Genomic DNA, 23,940 nt, shown 5'->3' with positions numbered 1-23,940 from the left:
TCAAGATCTTGCCTGAGTGTCAAACAAGCTCCAGGTTCGTGGCTTATAAACCGTATGGCCCTAAATGAGGAACCCAATCTTCCTGGGCTGGTGTCTTCACTTACAGAACAAGACTATCCTGCTCCTAGCCACCACAGAGGACTGTAAGAACCAAGTGGACAAAAGCGCTTGAACTGCAAACTGCTATATGACCATAGAGTATGATGACCGCTGTCTCTGGGAGGGGAAGAGAGGCAGCAAGGGCTGCTGGCTACGGGCATGGTGGTCCCTAACCTGCACACCAAAACACAGCCCTTCTCACTCACAGAAGTCTGAGAGAGGTGCCATGCCAACCAGCTCTCATCTACTGAGAGGAGAGCACTGGCCTGCCGTCCATTCCTCAGTTGGGCCTGACTCCACAGAACACCCAAGAATGCCATCAACCTGCACAGGGACCTACTGCTGACCAGGCAGGAACAGGGAGGAGATTCCTGAGCCCAGGGCTTATGCCACTGCCAGTAGACAAGGGGTGGGGACTGCAGCTGCCAAGGGCCTGGCTGGCCTCACCTGCTCTGCAAGTGAGATCCTAGGATGTTGAGACATGTGTATTTACAAATGGCCTCCCAGGCATGCAACCAGATTTTTCACTGGGTATGAATGTATATATCCAAACTTCTTTACCCCAAAGGTAGACTGCAAAGTTACAAAAGAAGCACATGTGACCAAATGCAGGGCATCTCGCCCATGCTGTCTGTCCCTCCCCCTCACTACTTCTGCTCTGCTTCTAAACATCCAGCCTTTCCAGCCCTTCTCCAATTTTCAAGTATGACCCAAGAATTCCACAAGGCATGGAGGGCAAAGAAGGGCACCAAGTCCAGGGACACCTGGGAGACAGGCTGCTGCTCCTGCTCCATCAACAGCCGCTAGCCTCCTATCCCTACTCCATTCCACCAGAGGGGCCAGGCCACGAATCCTGTGGACTCCTGAGCGGATTCAACCTTGCTTTTCCAGAGCCTTTATCACACCTACTTTGTGAGGCCCCACCCAGTGGCTTTCAACCTTGGGCTGCTGTTAAAATTATCTGCAATTTTACAAAATAATACCAATGTGCAGGCCCCTCCCACCACCACCTCAAAGTGCCTCTCTAGGTAGAGAAGTTTTTCCAGAGGATTCTCATGCACAACCAGCACTGAGACACACCAAACCTGAGCAAATGCTCGGCTGCCAGCAAGTCCAATGGAGGAAGCAAGCAGGTCTCCATTCACCCTGAAATCTTGAATGATGGCACTAACCCATAAAATAGCTGGCTGCCTCCTAAAGACCAGAGACCCCACCATGGTGTTGGCTTTCAGGCAGGGGCTGGCTCAAGCCTTGGCACTACTGCCTACCTCAGGGCCCTGTTGCTATGTGAAGGAAGGGAACTCTGCTTGAGGGAAGATTAGTTTTCACTGTGGTCTCTGAGGACTGGTCCTCCACTTGAATTCATCTCCCACAAAATGGTGAGCCTGTGGCTACCTCCTTATTTGCTAGGTCATGAACCCTTGGAATGACCATTTTAAAGCTTCTGTGCTTAGGGACATGCACCTAAGAGTGCTTCTACCAAGGGCTTCAAAGGACACCTTGACCAAGCACTGGGTGGAGGGTGGAGAGTGTGTGCGTCAGCTACCCTTGCATTTTCAAGTTAGCTTCAGGATAACTTGACTATATGACGAAAATATAAGGACTGAGGTTTACTATACCTTCTACCAAAGTGCCCTCTCCAGCCTACACAGCTATGCCAGTATATTTCCTTATGGGGAATTTCAAATACATCGCTCACCAAACACACACATTCCCAACTCTTTTCAAAGAGACACATACAAATAAATATAAAGCTTCATGACTCCTGGTGGTTGTAGGTAAGCAAAGAATCCAAGGCAGGGCACATCATCTATCCTCAGGTTTCACTAGAAAATAGAAGCTTCAGCGGTCCTTGCTAAAAAAAAATAGCCAGTTTGAAGCTGAAGAGGATCTTCAGAGCAGGCTGGGAAAGTTTTTCTCCTTGTGTGAATGCTTTCCCACATAGGTTGGAGGAGGGGCATGGTCTCGGATCCACTAGCAAGAGGTGATCCACACTTCCAACCCAGGATTCTGTACTGAAAGGAACAGCGGCTGACTGGTTCACAGCGGCTTCACAGCGGCTGACTGGTTGTTCTCAGACAACTGAACGGATTACTGCAGGTGAGGGAATGGGGGTAGGTGCTGATATGGGCCATATGCTTTGGGAGTTGTCAATAAAAAAGGGAGAGGAAACACAAAACTAGGTAAAAATAATGATCTCATTTTTTTATATAATTTATATAACATTGTGTGTGTATAAAGTAAAATCGTAAGCTGCAGATTACCAGATGTTATCATTGGAATTTGTGTTCTTTTTTGTCTGCATCAACTTGCTACCTTTGTTCATTTGTTACTAAGCCTTTATTGCTTTGTCTTAGAAATACCATTTAACTGCACTTTTATAACCCAGTTGAACAGCCTATCTTTTTTAAAAATGGAAGAAATCACATGCACTTGATTTTATTCCTTCTCTCTTACTCGGTCTTCATGACTGGTTTCACAATATTCCTTTTTGTGTCAGACAGTTTGACCAAGTGGCTGTAAATTTCATATTTCCTCTTGTGAATTTGGAAGGTTTGTTAAACTTTTCCATTAATGGTTATGTTCCTTTTCACTGATCTCAAAGGCCAACACAGATTTCTTTACTACTATATGAAAACAAGGTACCAATCACTCCCAGAACCGACCATCTCCCAGAGAACCAATGTTCTAGTCTGTACATTTCCCAGATGAAAACTTTGGGATACTCTGTCCACTCCCCACCCCCAACCGCATGTTTGCTAGATGAGGCCCTGAGAACACTTCTACCTCCACCTCCTCCCCACAAACCTTGAAAATGCCTAGATTTGCTAAGATCATCTAGAATTTAAATACTGACCTGTTGTTCAAGTTTTTCTTTTGGGGTGTCCCCCTCTGTTAGAAGAGTATTATACATTCAGGTCTGCATTTTTCCTTTTAGGTCTAACATTATAGTTAGATAGATACGTATTATATTTTACTTACATTTCCTGTGTTATGTAACTAGAAATGAAGCCACAGTACACGTTACTCATGCACGTACGTGCACACACACATGCCTGTGTCTGGGCACGCGTGGTAGGGGGAGGAGGGAAGGCCACAGAGAGAGGGCGGCAGCAGGCGGCACGTGGGCGCAGCACATTCACTGCTCACCACTTCTCCCACCTCATCCACCCTCCCTCCTCTTCAAGTTTCTGTTCCAGTTCATCTGCTATGTCACTGCAGTCCTTTCTCAGTTTTCTGCCTCAGACAGGGCACTTGGGCAAACAGGGCTCTGAAGTTCACGTACATCCCCTCTAGACCTGTAGGGTGAACAGGGACCCGGCTGGGCCTCCCTCTCCTGCTGCCATCTCTAATCAGACTAGATGTGACTATTACTGTTTCATACAGTAAATGAGTGCTTACATTTATCCCCATATTCCCCATTTTCCGGCTTCATTCCTTCTTGTATTTCAAGGCTTCTGCTTGACATTTGCCTTCCTTCCACTTGAAGCACATCCTTTACAAACTCTCTCGGTTTCCATACTGCTGAACGTACATCAGCCTCATTTTTGAAAGCTCTTCCTGCTAGGGTTAACACTCTAGGTGAGTAGTTATTTCATCACATTGAAAGCATTATCACACTATTTTCTACTCTCCATTTATCACTGCTGAGAAGCCAGCTGTTAGTCATCATTCTTCTGAAGGCAATCTTTTTTCTCTGGTGAGATTTTAAGCTCTCCACTTTTTTTCACTACGAAGTGTCTTCTTTTTATTTACTCTACTTCGGATTTGTTGGAATTTCTGAATCTATGGATGACAGTCTTTCGTCAGTTCTGGAAAATCTTCTTCAAGTATTGCCTCTGCCTCATTCTCCTTCCTGTCCTCCTGGAACTCCAACTACACATAAGCTAAACTCCACACTTCTTAACCTAACTTATCTTCTCTTACTGAATCTCTGTCCTACATGCTGGATAATTTCTTCAGACCCACTAAGTTTAAAATTTTTCGGTTATAATGTGTTCATTTCTCAAAATTCAATGGTGCTGTGCTTAGAATTTGCTGTGTCACTTTTTATAAGGTTTTCTATTTCTTGCAGACATTTCCAAGCTTGTCTTTTATTCTTTACATATAAGAAGCATAACTGCCTTATAACTTGCATCTGATTACTCTGGTGTCTGTGGGCTGTGGGGGTCTGTTTCTGCTGTCTTTTCCCTACTAGTTCTCACTTGCAATGCATCATCTCCTATGTACCGCTCAGCTTCCATGGGTTGCTGCCTGCTGCCCTTGAGCAATTACTTGCAAAGATTCTCTGGGGCCAGAGACAAAGGCGTTTTCTGCAAGGGAGGATCTGTATTTGCTTCTGCCAGGTGCCCAGGAGTACGACCTACCACCTAGAACCCCTTTAAAGTAAATTCGTGGCTTGGGGTGTCTTGACAACCTCATAGACAGAAATTAGGGCCACAAATCTGTCCCAGGATCAGCCTTTCTTCAGTTCTCTCCACCATGATTCCCAAGGTTCATGGCAACCAGCTGACCAAAGCTTGTAGAAGCCCTTTGGCTTAAGGAAAACCAACAGGTTAGGGAGGGCTGCGGAGGGAGTGGGAGGCATGTTTGGGCTGCCTCATTTCCAGGATCCTTGCACTGCCTTTCAAATTGCATGTATACATGTCAGCCTTATTTATAAACAACATATCCTATGGCATGACTTTTCATGAGTGTGCCATTAAAGATTTTATGATGTTTAGATGCCTTTAGCAAGCATAATTTTGAGAGAGCAAAACCATAATATGTTGTAGATTATTAAGATTACCAAGTTCTAAAGTTAAACCAAACTGTAATAGCACAAGGAAAACAATTTTTTTCTCCAAATGAATTCAAAACTTTTGGTGGCTCTGAAAGGAGATAAAATTTAATTTCTCATGCTGAATTACACTTGCATAGCAAAGAAGTGGGTACATACCCTTGTAAAGCCAGCAGCAATGAGGGGCATCACAGAGGACTCTTCTCTATCCGTCCTTCAAAAGAACAGAGTAAAAGGTTAGAGACAGTTATTATCAATTACAGTTCATCACTTTATTCACTAATTTCTATAATACAGGACTGTCGTATGTCAAATAACCTTAGATAAATTAGACTAATACACCAATCATTAGCATAAAATTGAAAATAGTTTTCTATTTTAGTTCTGTATGTTGCTTTCTGGCAATGCTTGAAATATGGAGATTTTGTACTAACATCCAAAATACAGAAATAAGCACATACCTATTTGACACATAAAAATTTTATTTTAAGTTCTTCCCCATTTTCTTCTACTTCCGGTTAAAAAAAAAATGATGTCTTCCCCCCAAAAGCTCTGGAAAAAGTTTAAAGGACAAAGAATCTTTTCTTCTACCTACAAGAGCATATAAGCTAAATAATGTCTGAATACTGCCCTTCTCTTAACATATTTCTAGTCCTTCCTTTACCTCCAATTTCAGAAGAAATAAAGAATTCCCCTGTTTATACATGAATCAAACCTTTGTAGATACTTGGGAATTTGAAAGCCCTGGGTAACATCTGTACTTTTAGGAATGGCAATCTCTTGTGGTTGGCCTATTTCTAAAGTGAACGCCAGTCCAAAAATCACAAAACCTCACACAGAGCAGAAACTCCTACCAGGTGAAGTGAAAGCAAAGAAGAAAGAAGAAAATGCCAAATTAATGACAGTCACATCTGTCATAGCAATAAGTTCCTAGGCCCCTGCTAAGAGCAAGCATGACATTGACACCTGAGCTTCACCCTCAAAAAAAATGAGAGCTTACCTCCGTACTACACCAATAATAATTGTGTTTTCAGAGAGTTCTGAGGATCTGATAGACCTTTAAAAAAAAAAAAACCACAAATTTTAAAATAAATTCTTAAAAAGCAATTCTTAAAAATGATAAATATACTTAATCTTGGTAGAACAATTAAAGTTGGGAAGAGGTAGAAGAGCAAGCATGTCACTCTCTGGATTTACCTTCTTGGCTACCTGATTTCCTTCCTCTAGGGGACACACTCTACTCAGTGAACGAGTAACCCTAACACCCACGGAGTGCAAATTTAGCAGCTGGCTGAGAGAGTGTACCTGCTACTCATTCTGGTCTTTGCTAATCCATGTGGTCTCAGGTGGAGAATGTTCCCTACCTTCAGCTTACGTGACTGGGTTTATCTGTCTCTCTCTGCCAAAGGGACATACGAGTACATGTGTGCTACCACAAGCTGATGGCCATGGTTACAGTGGGGACAAAGCCCAAAGGTCAGCTCCCTAAGCAGTACAAACAAGAGTTCCTAGGTAGGCAAAAGCAGCAGCAACAGAAACTCAAAACCAGGAAATGCAAGATATGAATCAGGAGAGGAAGAGCAGGAGGAGGGGCTCCACTGGAGATGGGCAAGAGCTCAGCCTATGCTGGAGGGGAAAGCAGGACTCTGCAGAAGAGGGGTCATGCCTCAGGAAGAGGGGGAAGGCAGCCCTGGGCTGCAAGGAAGACACACTCAACGGTGGCTCCAGCTCAGAGAATGGAGCGGACCGTTCCTGGGCGGCCCCAGCCATGTCAAAGCATATTGGCTTCCTAGAGAACGTGCCAGGTTGGGGCAGAGAACAGCCAAGACTTCCTGTGTGACTTCCACTCTGTTAGTTCAAGAAACAGAACCACTCCCAAGTCACAGAACACACAAAACCATTTGAGTGGCTCTTTCTCAATTCTCCCGAGGATGGTACATAACATAGCCATTCCAGATACATCCGAGGATGTCAATTCAGCATACACAACAGGTACCTCTGCTTGGCAAGCTTCTTCTGTAAAGGGCCTGATGGCAAGTATTTTAGACTTTGTGAGCCTGGCAGACTTGTCACAACCACTCCATTCCGCCACAGTAGCATGAAAGCAGCCACCAACGATGCATCAACGAACGGTGTAGCTGTGCCCCCCTGATACAGCCCTGCCTCATGGCACCGGGGCTTCACTGTCTCAAGGCTGAGTCCAGCGACAGATACAGACTGCATATGGGGTACAGAAGTGGCTCACAGATGGACACACAGCTCTAGGGACGAACCAGTCACTCTCGTGGGCCGTGTGGCTCACACGTCTCTCTCAGTGTTTCTGCTTTTCCCAGTGTCCACTCCATTCATCCAGCTCCCACCTGCTCCAGAGGAAGCCAACCTCAAGGGTGCTGTGTGGCTGCTGTATTGGAAGAGCCCTCCCGACAGGTCACTGTGCGTCTGCCAACCGGATGCCTGTCCCTGGTTCCACCAGGATCTCCCTGCCTGGAGAACAGCCATGCTCCTCTTCCTGAAGAGGGGGCATAGGAAGGGCTGTTTAAGCATGGAAGGGCGACTGGTACAATGGACACTCACACAGACAAGGCCAGTTCACTCCTCAGAAGTGTGGGCTGCTGTTGACACTAGCACCAATCTTACCCAGGCAGAACAGGCACCCACAAATGGTATTCCCGTGACTTCCCAGGGCACTGTACTTATTTCTTGTGTTCATATTTCTGTCATATCACAAAGATTTCTTTTTTTAAGATTTATTTATTTATTCATGAGAGACACACAGAGAGAGAGAGAGAGAGAGAGAGAGAGGGAGGGAGGCAGAGACACAGGCAGAGAGAGAAGCAGGCTCCTCGCAGGAAGCCTGATGGGGGACTCGATCCCAGATCCCAGGATCACGAACTGAGCCAAAGGCAGGCACCCAACTGCTAAGCCACCCAGGCATCCCCATATCACAAAGATTTCAAGAAAGAAAAGCCAAATTTATGTATGCAGTCAGCTATCTCAAACCAGCTCTCATCTTTTTAGAAGAAAAACAGATCTGAGTGGTATACTAGCAAGTAGGTAACTGTGCAGGTGAACTCAGGAAGTGGTTTTGGATGACTTACTTGGGACACAGGAATGAGGATGGGCAGTGAGCTAAGGGCAAAGCAGAAGGGAAGGCCATGTTTACCTGGAAGCAAGTTGATACCTGCAAAGGAGGGCTAACACTATGAAAAGGCAGAGGTGTACTCTTGACTTTTTCTGTCCATAAGGAGGAGGAACAGACTCAAAAATAGAAATGTAAGGAAACTGGGTTGGGGGAAAAATACCCTTTACTTTAGAATTCAAGAAAATGAAGAAAGAAACAACTTGGCATCATTAAAATGTATACCCAGATGTTAGGAGGGCAGGTTTCAAGAAGTTAGAAAAAAGAGAGGGCATGAATCTATAGCATGAGATTCTGAAAGACCGTGTGAGCACACTGGGAAACTCTCCAAACCATGCTAGTTGGTATAGCACCAGGATTTTCTTAGGTTATGCATAAAAGAAAACTCCAAACAACAGTGGTCTAAACAAGTTATTTCTCCCACATAAAAGATGTGCAGAGGCAGTCCAAGGCTGCAATGGCGTGCTGTGGCATCGGAAGCCTGGTTCCTTCTATGTTTTCCCTATTCTTTTTTTTTTTTTTTTAAGATTTTATTTATTAATGAGAGAGAAAGAGAGAAAGAGAGAGAGAGAGAGAGAGAGAGAGAGAGAGAGAGGCAGAGACACAGGCAGAGGCAGAAGCAGGCTCCATGCAGGGAGTCTGACATGGGACTCGATCCCGGGTCTCCAAGATAAGGCCCTAGGCTGAAGGCAGTGCTAAACTGCTGAGCCACCCGGGCTGCTCTACGTTTCCCTATTCTTGACTCCACAAGGTTTCTTCCTCATGGTCTAAGACAGATGCTACACTCTAACCACAACATCCACACTCCATACAGCAGGAAGAAGAGCACACACTCTCCCTTCAAGGATACTTGCCAGAAGATGCACAGGACATTCCCACTGGCCAGCTGCAAGAAAAGCTAGGGAATGCATGCATTTTCTAGGTGGCCATATGCCCAGCTAAACACTAGAAATTCTGTTATTAGGAAAGAGTACAAATGAGTATTGGGGGCAACTACCATTCTCCAGACACACTGGCAACTACAAATAAATCTGATGATGGTCTCAACACAACCCTAGAAAAAAGGTCAGGTGATGGAGGCTGATCGCAAGAGCACAGCAAAGCACTTCGATGAGTTAAATTTGACAAAAGTACAACTCCGTTACTTGTACTTTGGAACTGTACCCTCTGCCATGTGGAAGGAATTTCAGATCAAAAAGAATGGAATTTACAATGGTAAAAAGAAGCCAAGGACCAGAGATGGTAGCAGGTGTCCAGTACCCCAAGTTGAGTCCTGCTCCTGCATTCATTCTAGATCTAATTCTGCTGGTACACTCTGGGTTCCCATACAGGGCTTTATCAAGTCTTCCCTTCCACTACAGAGCCCTGCTCCTAGTGCACACAAAGGAAGAGTTCATTTCTTCTGAGTATACTAGGCATAGGTCTTCTAAAAGGTTCTTCGGTTTCTTGGGGTGAATAATTTTCTTAGTCTTTAAGGCTATTCTTTCCCCTCCATCATCTGGCAGATTTTTACAGGATCCTTTCTTTTCTTTATCTTTTTTTTTTTTTAAAGATTTTATTTATTTATTCATGAGAGACAGAGAGAGAGAGAGAGATTGAGAGGCAGAGACACATGCAGAGGGAGAAGCAGGCTCCATGCAGGGAGCCTGATGTGGGACTTGATCCCGGGACTCGATTTAGCCCTGGGCCAAAGGCAGGCGCTCGGATCCTTTCTTTATCCTGTTCATTCATCCTTGAAGAGAAGTGAGATCAAGCCCATTGGGAACCTGCAGCAGAGGGTCACAGGAACCTCCCTCGCACACCTTTGCTAGGCCCTTGGCATGAGTGGCCCTCCTCCTCTGAGGTCTGGGCCTATAGATCAAGCCAGCAGATGCAAGTTCCCGCTCAGAGACTGCTGCCAGCAGGCAGGCAGAGGTTAGCTGCACAGACTACACTCCTGCCTGGCTCTCTCCCACTCTCTAAACCTGAGAACCGATGCAGTTGCTGTTCTGAAATTGCAACATGTGAAGGACTGTTCTCACACTCCTTAGGCTTTTGCCCCTCCTTACAATGAGGGAAAGAAACCCAGGTCTCTGTCTACCTCCCTATGCTCCAGGTCTTGGATATCCCAGGGGACACAGAAAGTAAAGAATGAAGAGGTCACAGGGAATGGGGTGCTGCTGGCCGGCTCTGGCCACTCACAGAAATGCTGGTGCTCAGCTAAGGCAGGGCCATCTGTTTCTCTGGCCAGCACAATTCCAGCGTCCCAGGGTCAAAACGACAGTGGGGTCTCTTCCCAGCTCCTTCCTTTAGGTTCATATGGCACTTCAGCTTCAGAGACTGAACTGCAGAGGACATTTCAGGATCAAGCTTCCTCATTAGGCCCCAGAGTACAGAGAGACAGTGGGAATTCTGGGCCTCTTCTCTTCTCCCAGCTCCTAACATAACTGTCGGATTATCTTTGGCTTCTTAACTGCTGTGGTCAGCTTTTGACTGTTACCTTCATGGCTTTCTTGACAGGAAGCTGGGAGGCAGCGCTGTAACAGGTACAAGATGGCCTCCAATAGCCTCACAACTGATGGACTTGCTTCAGCTACTCTGCCCTTCTATGCTGTTCTCCAGCTGGGAGCCAGTGATCTTCCACCTACACAGACCATGTCAGTGTTTAACTGCCTACAAGGTGAAGTTCAAGCCTTTGGCTCAGCAACTGCAGCCCTCATGATGGGCTCCTGTCTGTTCCTCCAGCCTTAGAGCCACATCCCATGCCTGCCTGCCCCAAAGGCCATCAACACCAACCAGAGAAGCCCTGTACACCCACCTGTTCCTACACATGCTGTTGCCTCCACCTGGAATGTTTTTTCCACCTTTCTTTCTTTCAAAACTTCTATTCAACCCAAATATCCTCTGTAAGCTCCTCCTGACACAGGCACCTGCAGCCCTTTGAATATATATCCCTGTGGGCACTTAGGAGCCTGTACTGAAATCACTCACTTGCCCTGTCAACCAGAACATTAGTCCTTCAGAGGCAAGAACCATGTCTTATTTACCTGTGTAGCTCTTGTACAAAAGACAGTGCCCAGAATTGGTATGACTTGTAAAGTAGGGTTTCTCAACTGGTGGATTTGGAAATATCACAGACACAATATTTGGCCTTCAGCAAGGCATTTGATAAGGAGTGTAAGGAGTTCCAAATGTCCCCAGCAGAGAGATACAGATGAATGCTACTCATTTAGATAAGTCAGCAACTGACGAAAAACCCTTCACAGGTGATACTGATTAGGTATCCCAAAAGGAAGAGGAAGGAAAGGAGAGAGCTGTGCCAGGGCTAAGGTCTCATGAACTGTCTAAGTCAGCAGAGGGACAGAACACACAAACAAGTTCAGGAGGGACAGCCAGGAATGATTCCTTGAAGGAATACTTCAGAGTGGGCAGGTTCCCTTAAAGGGATGATCTTAAGGGATATAAACCAGATAGGGCCAGAATCGAGATGAAAGTGACCTAGGAAACTAAATCAGGGCATACTCTTCCTTCTAGAAAACTCATGAACCATGATGCAAGGACTTCCTACCCTCACCCCCCCCCAACACACACACACACACACACACACCCTTAGCCAACAAGATGGAGATGATGTTGCAGAACACAGCTAGCAAGAAAAAACTTGAGATTCTTGGCCAGGGCCGTGACACAGCCCTTGGGAAAGGAACGTGCTTGGGGGCTGCATTTGTCAGCATCTGTTCTGACAACATAGGGAAGACGGCTATTCTCCTTACTCTTCCAAACCTGGTGAGTTTGGACACTGGGCCATCCAAACCTGGTGTGAGAGTTTTGTTTCTGGAGCCATGCTTTCAAGGGCTACTGCCTGGAAGAGAGCACTTGGAGGAAGCAGCCCTGATGGGGCTGGAATATGAAATCACACTGAGAGCAGTGAGGATATGCTCCATCCAGAAAAGGCCATTCCTGCCCTCAAATGCTGGAAATCTGAGGAAGGGGTAAGTTGGATTCAGTAAGAAAGAGAATTTCTGCAGCTCAGAGCTTTCCCCTGGGAACACCCCCATCCCGCAGCCCTCTAGGCAACAGAGGCTGGACGTTGGGGGTGGGGACGTTGGGGGTGGGGACGTTGGGGGTGGGAACTTTGTAGAAGACATGCACACATGGCAATCTATGCTTCTCTAAAACCTCCTCTTCAGCAACCCAGCTCACATGCTTTGATATTCTGCAAGTACTATAAACAGGGCACATCTGCCTAACATTAGAAGACAATTTTCCATTTTTTACAACTTTAAAAACATCTGGAAAATTTTATTAGCTCCTGTTGTAATATGCAGGTGGCTGTTGTGGTTAATTAAAGACTGGGTTTCATCTTAACCCCTTCATGGTTTTTATTCATATTTTTTCACTGTTTTAAGCAAAGTAAAACAAAAGCAGGAAGATCAGTCCCAGAAATAATGATGTCCTACTGTCTTACTTCTTTTATGTGCATGGAAGGCAACTCAGGAGACAGTGAATTTAACTTGGGCTGTTCTGTCACACACACCAGGGGACTGCTTAGGCCCAAGCTCCAAGCTCACCTGCACAGCGCCTCTGCGTCCAGCTGCCGGGGGTTTCTGTGGTCAATGATGACAATGTCGTGATGTTTGTCCAGAAAACAGGCAAGGACAGCCTGAGCCTCCTTGGTAACTGTGCACTTAAACCCTGCTTTTTCGCATGCCCTGCAGAATCCATTACACTGGTTATCTTCTTTGGTAAACACTAAAAGTACCTGAATCAAAAAAGCGCAAAGACTTTTAAAAAAAAAAAAGCTATTGTTATAATGGTCGTTTCTTAACATGCCACAGAAAACTCCCCAGTGTTTTCAAGGCAAGTACGTAGATGTGAATATAACAATCTGTTGATAGAAATCCTCCTACATGTAACTCAGGGACATTATCACTCAGCTCCCCCAAATTAGTACTATTTTACATCTCTGGTCTGGAAGTTCAAGTGCATGGGTCATATACTTTTAATTTTGCTAATAAGCCCATTAGGCAGAACTCAACAAAAGCCTGATTAAGCATTTTATCTTGAAAGTATTTTAATTACAATACACAATACTTATTTTGGTTAATAGTAATAAACTAGATAAGTCCTTAGATAGCAAAAACTATAATTATTTTAGTCAAACTTTTAGAATAATTGAAAACTTTATTTTTAAAATTTTTTTTATTTATTTGAGATTGAGCAAGTACAAGTGGGGGGGCAAAGGGGGAGGAAAAGGGAGAAGCAGCCTCCCTGCTAGGCAGAGAGCCTGATGCAGGGTTCAATCTCAGGACCCCAAGATCATGACTTGAGCTGAAGGCATTCTCTTAACTAACTGAGCCACCCAGGCACCCCAAAAACTCAAAACTTTAAATAATGTATTTAAATGTTTTGACTCAAGATTTTATATAATTCCTCCAACTTAAAAAAGTTACTTTGATGATAAGACATTTCAAGTAGACCAAAATATAGCACTTCAACCTCCTTTCCTTCTGGAAACCACCAGATTGTTCTCTATAAGTCTGCTTCTGCTTTTTGTTGGTGGTGATGGTTTGTTTTTTAGATTCCACACATAAGAGAAATCATATGATACTTGTCTTAGGGGAAAAGGATTAAAAGGTAAATTTCTAGGGGCGCCTGCCTGGGTGGCTCAGTCAGTTAAGCATCTGACTCTTGACTTTGGCTCAGGTCATGGTCTCAGGCTTATGGGATCGAGTTCTATGTTGGGTTCCACGCCCAGCAATGGGTCTGAAGCCTGCTTAAGATTTTCTCTCTCTCTCTCTCTCTAATAGATAGATAAGGTAAACTTCCAGTCATAAAATATATACGACCCGGGGATATAATATATGACACAGGGAATATAGTTAACATTATATAAATAACATTATATGATGACACATGGTAGCTAGAGTTATAGTGATGGTCACTTCCTAATGTATATAAATGCTGAATGACTCTGCTGTACCCCTGAAACCAATATAATATTGTAGGTCAACTGCATTTCAATAAAATCAATTAATAAAGTTCTGACCGATAGCAAATGACAAAATAATGAAAACCATCAGTTAAGTGACTCAGGCACAGCACCAGGCCCAAGAGGTGGCACCTGTGCCTCTACCCAGGACAATGACGGCTTGCCCTGCCTGGCCTGGATCAGGTGAGGTCTGCACCTGCTTGCCTCCCCCGTCTCCAGCCAGGACTGGTTCAGAAGTACACTGTTTTGTCCCATTGGACCCAGACAGACTCATGAGGGCAATGGTGGTAAGGTGGAGGCGGCCAGCCTGTGAGAGACTGCAAAGCTGGCAGCAACCCTGTCCCCCAAGGCTTAGCTCCTCTAAGTTTATGCAAGTGCACAACTACCACAAACGCAAAGAACTAAGAGAGCACATTCCTGCCAGACCTTTGCACGTGTTTTTAAAATGTAACAGTAAACATGGTTTGTATGCAAGAAACATCAAATAACTTTGGAACTCAATTTCAACTGATTGTCTAATATTTTGGATTTGATCATTTAGGTATTCTCAGGTAGAGCTGATTTAGCAACACAGAAAAGATCATGCTTTTGCTTTTTTATACTGGAAAATTTCAAACCTATATAAAAGCTGTGAGTGCAATGAACATTAGCAGACCCTTCTAGTTTCATCAGTTGTTAACATTTTGCCCCCTTTGCTCTCTCCATCCCACAATTATGCACATTCTTTTCTTTATTGCTGAAACTTTCAAAGTAGGTTGCACACATCTCTTCATCTCTAAATACCTCAATATGTGTATCCAAAAAAAGTACATTCTCTTGTATAACTAAAGAACTATTATCAGCTGCAGGAAATTTAACGTCAATCCAATACTATTATCTAAAATAGAAAACTGTTTTCACTGTTAGGCCCACTCCCTCCCTCTCTTTAAAGAAAATCAATATGTAAAGATTACAGCATGGTTTATTATTACCTGGAGTTGATCTGGATGAAATCTCATGGGGCCAAACTGCACATCAGTTACTGCTACCTGTAAGAAAAAGATTTGCCTTAAAAAAATGTTTTTAAAAGATGAGCTGACTTTAAAATTTCTCTCTCCAATCATTGCCACAGAAGAAAGTGAGATTTTTACTCCAGAGGAAAAATCACATAAATAGTTATTACACAGAATCCCAGGGATCTCTTTATAACCCTCAGGAAAGGTGCAGAGCAGAGAGGGAGAAATAAAATGAGTCTGATCCTGGCTCTTCTTTTCCTAGATGTGTTTAACTTTAAGTGAATTACTGAACCTTCCTCAGCCTTAATTTCCCCTTTGTTACAAAGATCAAATGAGTTTACAGTATAAAGGACCCCCCAATCAGACACTGAATGAACATTAGTTCCTTTCTCCTGATGGCCAACGAAATCTTACATCGAGAATGGCATATACATAATGAAATCCAGCAGTCAGAATCATGCAACATCAGAGCCAAATAAATCCCGTTGAAAAGTAGTTAACACTTTCATTTTACAGAGAAGCACAGTGTTTATCGATAATTGCTTATCTGAGAACTTAGCACTAAATGACACAGATAAATACCATGTCATAACTAAATCCCAATAGCACCAATGGAGGGGAGGGGCTCAGCATAGACTGGGCATCATGCCAACTGCTGAACATGTTATCTTGCTCAATTTTCACAGCAACACAGCGAGGCTTACAGGTGGAAAACTGAGGTTCCAAGTACCTTGTTTACAGCCACAGAGTCAGCAAGTAGAAGCTGGGATTTATTTCACTGCAAACCCAGGGCCACTGGAAGGTTCGGGCAGTCTGTGCACTGCATAAGCGAGCCCAAGGAAGGAAGAATATTGGGGCTGAAATACAGCCCTGAGTGATGGACGCTGGCAATGAGTTGCTACCCAGAGGAGGAGACACATTTCTGTAACTTTTCCAGAAACACTATGTACTGAAGGGCTCCACAGGCCTCTGGGTGGTGGTATGATTCCATGGCAAATCTGCAGCGGAAGACCTAGATCTATAAGCCTTCCCATAAAATATTTCTGACCTGACTGCCCACTTCCCATGTCTACCCTCAGGCAGGGATCTGTCCCACAGTAAACACATGGAACAAGGCTTGCTGAGTGATAGGGAAAGCCCATGTCTATTTCTCACTGCAAGAAGCTGATGTCTACCAACTATGAGACACCAGCTTGGTTTCTCATATGCTTTGTAACAAACAGAAGAAGAAGGAAGGCCGTCACTATTCCAAGACCTAAGACTGAGGAGGACTCTGACAGTGGGAGGCTGAGGAGAAAAGACCCCCCCACATCCCAGCCTTATCCCCCCCATGCTGGGTAACAGCAGGCCAGCCTCACAGCGAGGGGTGCAGCTGATGTCAAAGCCAGCAACTCTGAGAGATAATCCAAGGGGGCCAGGAGAGTCTTCAAAGAGAGGTTTGGTCTATTGCACAGTCATGTGCCTGCAGTGCACTCAGACACTGAGAGAGACCAATCTCAATGATGAGTTTTCTGTCGGTTTTCACTAAGTTTAAAGGAATGAATGAAAGTACGTACAAGGAATGATACAGATGTACTGCTTGGAGAATGCAGTGGAGCTACTCAGGAAAAAGAAAAAAGGAAGAAAATGACAGGAAAAAGAAAAAGAAGGAAAGTCACCTCGCTGATTTTCTATAGCATGGCGGACTCATGAACAGGAAGCCTGCTGCTACTGCCCAAGATAAAGCAGCCTAAGTACTTGCTTGAGTCCCTTATGTGAGTGGGGAGTGGGAGCTTCTGACAGGATACCTATGAAACTGGCTCTGAGGGCCAAGTAGATTAAAAAATCTCAAAGGAGAAAAAGAAATATTTATGAATTATATACAAGCATATGATACACTAGGTCACACAGAAAAAACACATTCCTGGAAGTAAAAACGGTACCATTTTTATTCTTCAACATAATGCCAGCAAAACAGAAATTTAAAACATGAGTTTAAGCAAAAATCAACAAACACCACTGCCATGAAAAATTTTTAAATATTAACTTGTAATTGCTGGGTCAGAGAGGGAAATGGAAATTATACCTACAGATTACCTTGAAAATAATAAAAATGAGAAGAATATCATGTAATGAAACTTATGGGACACTGCCAAATTTTACTCAGAGACAAGATTTATAGACTTAAATCCTTTTGTCACAAACAAGAATTAAGGGAACTTATCAAGCTTTAAAGTCACTAAGTTTGAGAAAGTCAAAAGTACAAACTTAAGGAAAACAAGAGGAAAAAAATAAAGGTAATAATAAAATTTTAAAATGTTAATGACTACCATATTTAAAAATACATACATACATACACGCACACATATATATACACATGTGTGCATGTATGTATATATAGCATTGATCACAAGCTGAGAAACAAGATAAAAGTATGAATGGATCAGGGCAAAGCCTCATCCCTCCCAGGAAAACAACTCTCAGCATTGGGTCCACACCAAAAGTGGGTGAAATAACTTTCACAAAGGACAGTATAACTTTATGATCTCAACTTACAAAAACAACTTACCACTGCATTAATTTTAAGAAATAAAAGCAGATATAGATTTTTTTAAAAGTTAATTTTGCCTCAGTATAATTTCAATATCATCATTTTAAAACATTAATGTTTCAGCAATTCTATTTTACCACCCAACACTTAACTTTATTTACTTAACTAGACTGCATTTTAACCTTACATCCTGTCTACGGGGTATATCCGGCTCTCAGGACCTCTGTCGAGCAGTGTCCCAGCAGAGCCGGACAACTACTTACCACTGCCCCCCCAAAATAACCACCACCAGGAAATCTGATGACATTACTCAGTGTGCGGACGTCAGCAGTGGGCCCTCAAAGAGTAAACAACTTCCCAACTGCTCTGGAAAAGGGGATCAGAACTATAGAATTCTTACATTCTTCTTTTCTTCATGTATGAAAATCAGAATCAAACTGATCGAATGCTTCAAGGTCACAGCCCTCTTAATAATTTGCTGAGCACATTAACATTTAAAAGAGAAGTCATCTTCAGGTTAATTGTAATATCACAGCTTTGATTTAATCTTTAAGTTTAAAAGCAATGGATACTTTAGACAATACAGAAACAACACTGTGGATAATGGTAATCATACAAGCTGTTTAGTTTTCTGGACTTTTAGATATGTATTTATTAAACTGTAAAAGAAATTATAAACTCTTTGTATTTTAATAAAGTAATATTTATAAATATGGCTGACAGAAGCATGAAATTTAAATTATTATCAAAACTGACAAAACACATATCAGATCTCTTTTGTTGCCTAACGGACCTAACACTTAGAGAAGTGAGACACTAGAAGGTGAAACTAGTTATGAATCTTGTTTGTGGATAGGGGTGGGAAAGAAAAGAGATACATAATACTAACCTGCCTACAATTTCTGTTCCCCCAAACCAACTCTATCCCTTGCCTGCTTTGTTTTTTTCCCTCTGCAGCTCTCAGTCATCATTTGCAAAACTCTGTATTTTACTATTTATCATCTTTATCATCTGTCTCTCTCACTAGAATGTAAGTTCTACGAAGACAGGGATTTATCTGCCTTATTCATTGCTGTATTTCCAAAATCCGAAACAGTCCCTGGCACGTGGGAGGCATTTAAGAAGTATTTTTGAATCAGTATTACTCAACAGCTAATCTTTTCTAATCACTCGTTTATCCGGAAATCACACTCATGCTAGTTTCTACATATGCATGTATATGTGATACAGCACTTCCAGTTTTAGAATGTTTTTATATATTCATTTCATAAAGGAACATAAAGGAAGGAAGGACTCTTACGAAAGCCTAAGCACTAGGAACCACAAAAGAATCATGTGTTTTTTTTTTTTTTCCTACATCCCCTTTATTAGAAACAAAGATACACTGGGATCAACTTAAATTAATTGTATACAAACCTAGGAGCTCTAGCAAAGTCAAAAATCAGATTTTGTCCTGAGCCTTGCTAACCCTCCAGACTTTCCCTGTACATCCAGTGGCCTTGTCTTTCTCTCTGGGCAGAGTGGTAACTTGGTCAAAGGGACACAGCTTAGACAGTCAGGAGACACTAGTTCCTGGGTGGGAAGAGTCAAAATTAGTCCAGACATCTGTGTATCACTTACTACTATGCTTTAAGCCAAGCACTGAGCAAGGTGCTGGAAGTGCAAAGATGTACCTAACCCTGCCCTTGAGTTGCAGGAGGGGAAAATGTACACAATGACAACATGATGCAGTTTTAACAGAGAAAGGAGTTGCCTATTACGTGCTAAAAACTCTGCTTCCAGAGTTTAGTCATAAATCATACTTAAATCCAGTTTAGTCCTTCCTCTATGAGTAAGGTAAACTCATTAACTCCATTTTATTGATGAAGAAACTGAAGCTCAGAGCATTGTGGTTAAACAGCTGGTAAAGGACAATGATGAGACTAAGACCCAATTCAGGGGGACTGAATTCCTGTGGTCTTTTTATGCTTCACTGGGATTGGCCTAAAATCACCTGACCTTAACCTATATCTAATGGAAATAAGACCAAGAACCTAGGAAGCAGCATTCACTCACTTGACAAATCTTTGTTGCACACCCACAGTGAGCTAACTGGTTTCCTAGGCATTAGATATCCAATAAAAAATAAGACAGTACCTCTACCTACTGGGGGAAGGTGATAGAAACTAGCTGGGGTGCTATTTTGTTTTTTATAGATTTACTTATTTGAGAGAAAGTGCGCATGAGCAGGGGGGAGGGGTAGAGGGAAAAGCACACTCTCCACTGAGCAGGGATCCAGATGCGGGACTCCATCCCAGGACCCTGAGATCATGATCTGAGATGAAGGCAGACGCTTCACCAACTGAGCCAGCCAGGCACCCCTATTTTAAATCAGAATCCAGGAAGGCCTCTCTGAAGCAGCAATGTAGAAGATGAGATCTGAATGAGAAGCAGCCAAGCCAGTCACACAAGGAAAAGAAGGAGCCCCAGGCAGAGGGAACAGGAATGCATGGGTCTCAGGGTGGGAATGGGGAGCATTCAAGGAAAGGAAGGGAATGAGGACAGGAGATGAGGTCATGGCTGGGTAGCGGCCTTACGATGCAGAGCCTTCTAAGCCCAGACAAGAAACCTGGGTTTTATCCTAAATTTCATCAAAAGTCACCAAAGAGTTTTATATAAGAAGGTGATAGAATCTAATTTTTATTTTTTAAATAGATCCCTGGTGAAGAATGGACAGTGGGATGGTGACAGCAGAGGCAAAGGAGACCAGCGAGGAAGTTTCCATAGCAGTTCAAGTGAGAGAGGATGGCCCTGTGGCCCAGGAGATGAGCAGATAGCTTTAGGGTATTTTGGGGCTCAGTGATCAGGACTTCTTGATAGATGGGACATTATCTAATCTACTGGTTCCTAGACCAGAGTTCTGATATCTGACTTGAGGTTTTTATTTAGGTGTTGTATGGAAATTTGGGGTGCTGCAAGGCATCCTGGTAGAAGTTGGTGTGGGTCTCCTTGGTCCTTTCCAGATCCACCCACAAGATGGCACCAAGATATACCTTGAGGCAAAGCTCCCAAATGCTCTCCAAGAGCAGGCCAAATGCTCCACATCCATCCCCACCGTCCGTGTTTCTTTTTTCTCTCCTTACCTGTTCCTAATTGTCCCTTTGGTCAATTTAAACAGCAAATATTTACAAGGAGACTTTTATATGTTTCCCCAACTGAATGCCAAAATCAAGTCACATACTTGGGTAAAACTGCTCAGGTCCTTTTTTCCCTCAAACCCATAGTGTAGAGCAAAAAATGGTCTGGATTAAAAGCACTATCTAGAGTTTAAAGCCTGACTGCGAGCAAAATGCCTAATAAATTCTCAAGTATCTACAAAAAAAGATTTTCCAAGAAGCTTTTGCTATGAAACTACAACTTTACACACACATACACACTTTAAGGCATGCTTAAAACTTTATTTTTCCGAAGAGCTATTTTTTTCAGAGCACTAAGGTAATCTCTAATAAGAACCATTAACTTCATGACACCTTGAAATATCATGTGTAAAAAAACAGGATCTAGTTCTTAAATATCATATTTATGTATTTGGTACGAGGGACAAATAAAGATTTTCCTGAAACTCTGAAAGATTGCTTCTAAAGGTGAAACTAGAAAATCAATCCATAAAAAATGAGAATAGCCAATTGCAGGGTAACCTAACCCTAAGCTTCTCTTTAAATGTGCCACTGAAATTTAAGAATCCTCAAATCTCAACTGGGGAAATCTGAGGTATAAGATAACTAGAACCTACCTCTCTCCAACCCCTCAAAAAAGAGGCAACTGATCACTATGTATCATCCCGGCAGAATGAGGAGGGTCTACAGGCTGCCAGGGAAGGGGAGCCAGAGGTGGAGAACGCAGTGCTATTTATTCAGCTCCTTCCAGGAAAAACTGAATCCAGCAGGTATAGATGATCCGGATACTGAAAAAAAAAAAAGTTTCCTAACTATAAATTAACAAATGAGCATCCTGCTTCTCTCTGGGAGGAGTCTATTCTAGGCCTATGTATATATGTTGATCATGTTTATATCACACTCTGCACACTTAGACAGCAGTGAGCCTTGTTCAGGAGGGTGTACAGCTGCCTGCCCGCCCACTGCCCACTGCTAAGCATCCTGACTCCAAATGCCAGCCCAGGCCTTACTGGGTTAGCTCATGAACCTCAATGATATCCAAAGGGACTACACTGAGAATCACAACCCACACGATATGATAAATTATCCAGAATCACCCAGTTTCCACAACATGCTACCTGAGACTGGATATATTGGGGGGGGGGGTATTTTTTATTTTTTTTTAAAGATTTTATTTATTTATTTATGAGAGAGAGAGAGAGAGAGAGAGAGAGAAGCAGAGACACAGGCAGAGGGAGAAGCAGGCTCCATGTAGGGAGCCCGACATGGGATTCAATCCTGGGACTCCAGGATCATGCCCTGGGCCAAAGGCAGGCGCTAAACTGCTGGGCCACCCAGGGATCCCCCAGATGGGGGGTTTAAACTGACTTTTCTCCCCTGAAAACCTATGTGTCTTTAGGCAAGTTTTCTCACTTTGCTGAGGACCCTGCCTAGAGAACAGTGATTGTCAAGATTCAGTGAGAGACAGACATGCAGTTCTGCAGGGCACCTGGCCTACGGTCAAGGGCACCATAATGTGTGGCCGTTATTGCTGGTGGAAGGGGATACATGAGCATTCACAATGCCCCTGCTGTAGTTCTAGAGCAATGAGGAAATTCTTACCAGGTGTGGAGGCTCCACACATCGGTTTTGGCAGAAAGCAGGTTTCCAGACCGAATGTTATTTGAGAGAGTCTGCCAGAGTCAAATTGCTCATCCCAACCACCTTCCTGTATCCAACCATCAGACCCTCTGAACACAGTCCACGGCCAGAGGTTCTACTGCTGAAACCATGTCTTTTATGAGCCCTGTGTTAGGAGGGCTACCTAAGTATTCTCTTAACTGACCTACACGGTTTTTCATAAATAACACTGATTTCCTCAAAGCTTCTTTTTGGAATATTTCACTATTAATTATGTCTAATTCTAGATTTCAAATAATTAGCTCTGAAAAATCAAGGAAGAAGTTGTTTCTTAAGTTCCAAGGAAAACAACTTTGGGTTTGAGAGGAGAGGAGAAAGCACAGGGGGTTGAGAGAAGTACACAGCAGGGGTACTCACCCCACCAGCAGAGTGTGAAGCACCCCTGAGGCAGACAAGGCCTTGGGTCCAGAAGATTAGGGATGGATGCTGGAGGGGGAGAATACCGGGAGCCTTGGCCCCCAGCTTCAGATAACTACTGCCTTCGCCCCTTCAATGCAAGTAACAGCAACATCCCAGGCCAGAGGTTTCCTCTGGAGAATGTACTATCCCAGGGCTGCTGCTTCCTAAGGGTTTTAGAACAAAATCTTGACCAGAAGTAATCTGGTATTTACATAGGAAAAATGTATTATTTACATCCTCCAAACTAAATACATTTTTAAGACTTTTTTTTCAGAGCGGTTTTAGGTTTACATCAAAACTAAAAAGTACAGAGATTTTCCTCATATCCTTTACTTTCATACATGTATAGCCCTCCCCATCATCATCATCATCATCATCATCATCACTCACTAGGACGGTACATTTTTTACCAAGGATGAACCCACATGGACACGTCATAATCATCCCAAATCTGTATTTTACCTTAGGCTTCACTCAGTACTGTACATTCTATGGATGTGGACAAATGTATAATGACATGTATCCATCATTAGAACATCATGTGGAGTATTTTCACTGCACTGAAAATCCTCGTTCCACCTCATCATCTCCTCCCCACCCCTGGCAACCACTTATCTTTTTACTGTCTCCACAGTTGTGCTTTTTTCCAGACTGTCCTATAGTTGTAATCATCCAAGTATCGTGCCTTTTCATACTGGTTTTTTCCACTTAGCCAATGCACTTAAGGTTCCTCCACATCTTCTATGGCTTAATAGTTCATTTCTTTTCAGTGCTGAGTAATATTCCATTGTCTGAATGTATTAGTTTATCCATTCACCCACTAAAGGACATCTTGGTGGCTTCTAAGTTTTGGCAGTTATGAATGAAGCTGCTATTAACATCTTTCTGCAGGGTTTTGTGTAGATTTAAGTTTTTCAACTGTTTTGGGCAAATACCAAACAGAAATGGCTAGGCTGTATGATCAAGTCAGTTTAGTTTTGTGAGAAACTACCAGAATGTCTTCCAAAGTGGTCATGCCATTTTGCATTCCCCCGGCACTGTATGAGAGTTCCTGTTGCTCTAACCTCATGAGCACTTGGTGTTGTCAGTGCTCCAGATTCTGGCCATCTAATTAGATGTGTGCTGGGGCACCTGGGTGGCTCAGTGAAGTGTCTGCCTTTGGCTTAGGTCATGATCTCGGGGTCCTGGGATC

At 43.3% G+C, this 23,940-nt stretch overlaps 1 protein-coding gene across 8 annotated transcripts in view; it reads right to left on the bottom strand.

Moving 5' to 3' along the window:
• The window catches only part of PDE8A (phosphodiesterase 8A), a 157,241-nt gene that overhangs the window by 68,323 nt on the left and 64,978 nt on the right, over positions 1-23,940 (bottom strand). For 7 of the 8 annotated variants that reach the window (XM_072801022.1, XM_072800977.1, XM_072800983.1 and 4 more), the window contains exons 2-5: positions 14,961-15,017; positions 12,569-12,759; positions 5,880-5,936; positions 5,039-5,093 (exon numbers count right to left, since the gene is read on the bottom strand). In XM_072801022.1, coding sequence (XP_072657123.1) covers positions 5,039-5,093; positions 5,880-5,936; positions 12,569-12,759; positions 14,961-14,987 — 330 coding nt within the window. In that variant the 5' untranslated portion in view covers positions 14,988-15,017. Of the gene's footprint in view, positions 1-5,038; positions 5,094-5,879; positions 5,937-12,568; positions 12,760-14,960; positions 15,018-21,286; positions 21,454-23,940 lie in introns of those variants that run through there. The other variant, XM_072801020.1, reaches the window with a different exon arrangement.

Source organism: Canis lupus, chromosome 2 (genome assembly GCF_048164855.1).
Source record: "Canis lupus baileyi chromosome 2, mCanLup2.hap1, whole genome shotgun sequence".
NCBI classification, from domain to species: Eukaryota; Metazoa; Chordata; class Mammalia; order Carnivora; family Canidae; genus Canis; species Canis lupus.
The sequence above is the reverse complement of the archived record's forward strand: the minus strand, read 5'-3'. Positions and strand labels throughout refer to the sequence as shown.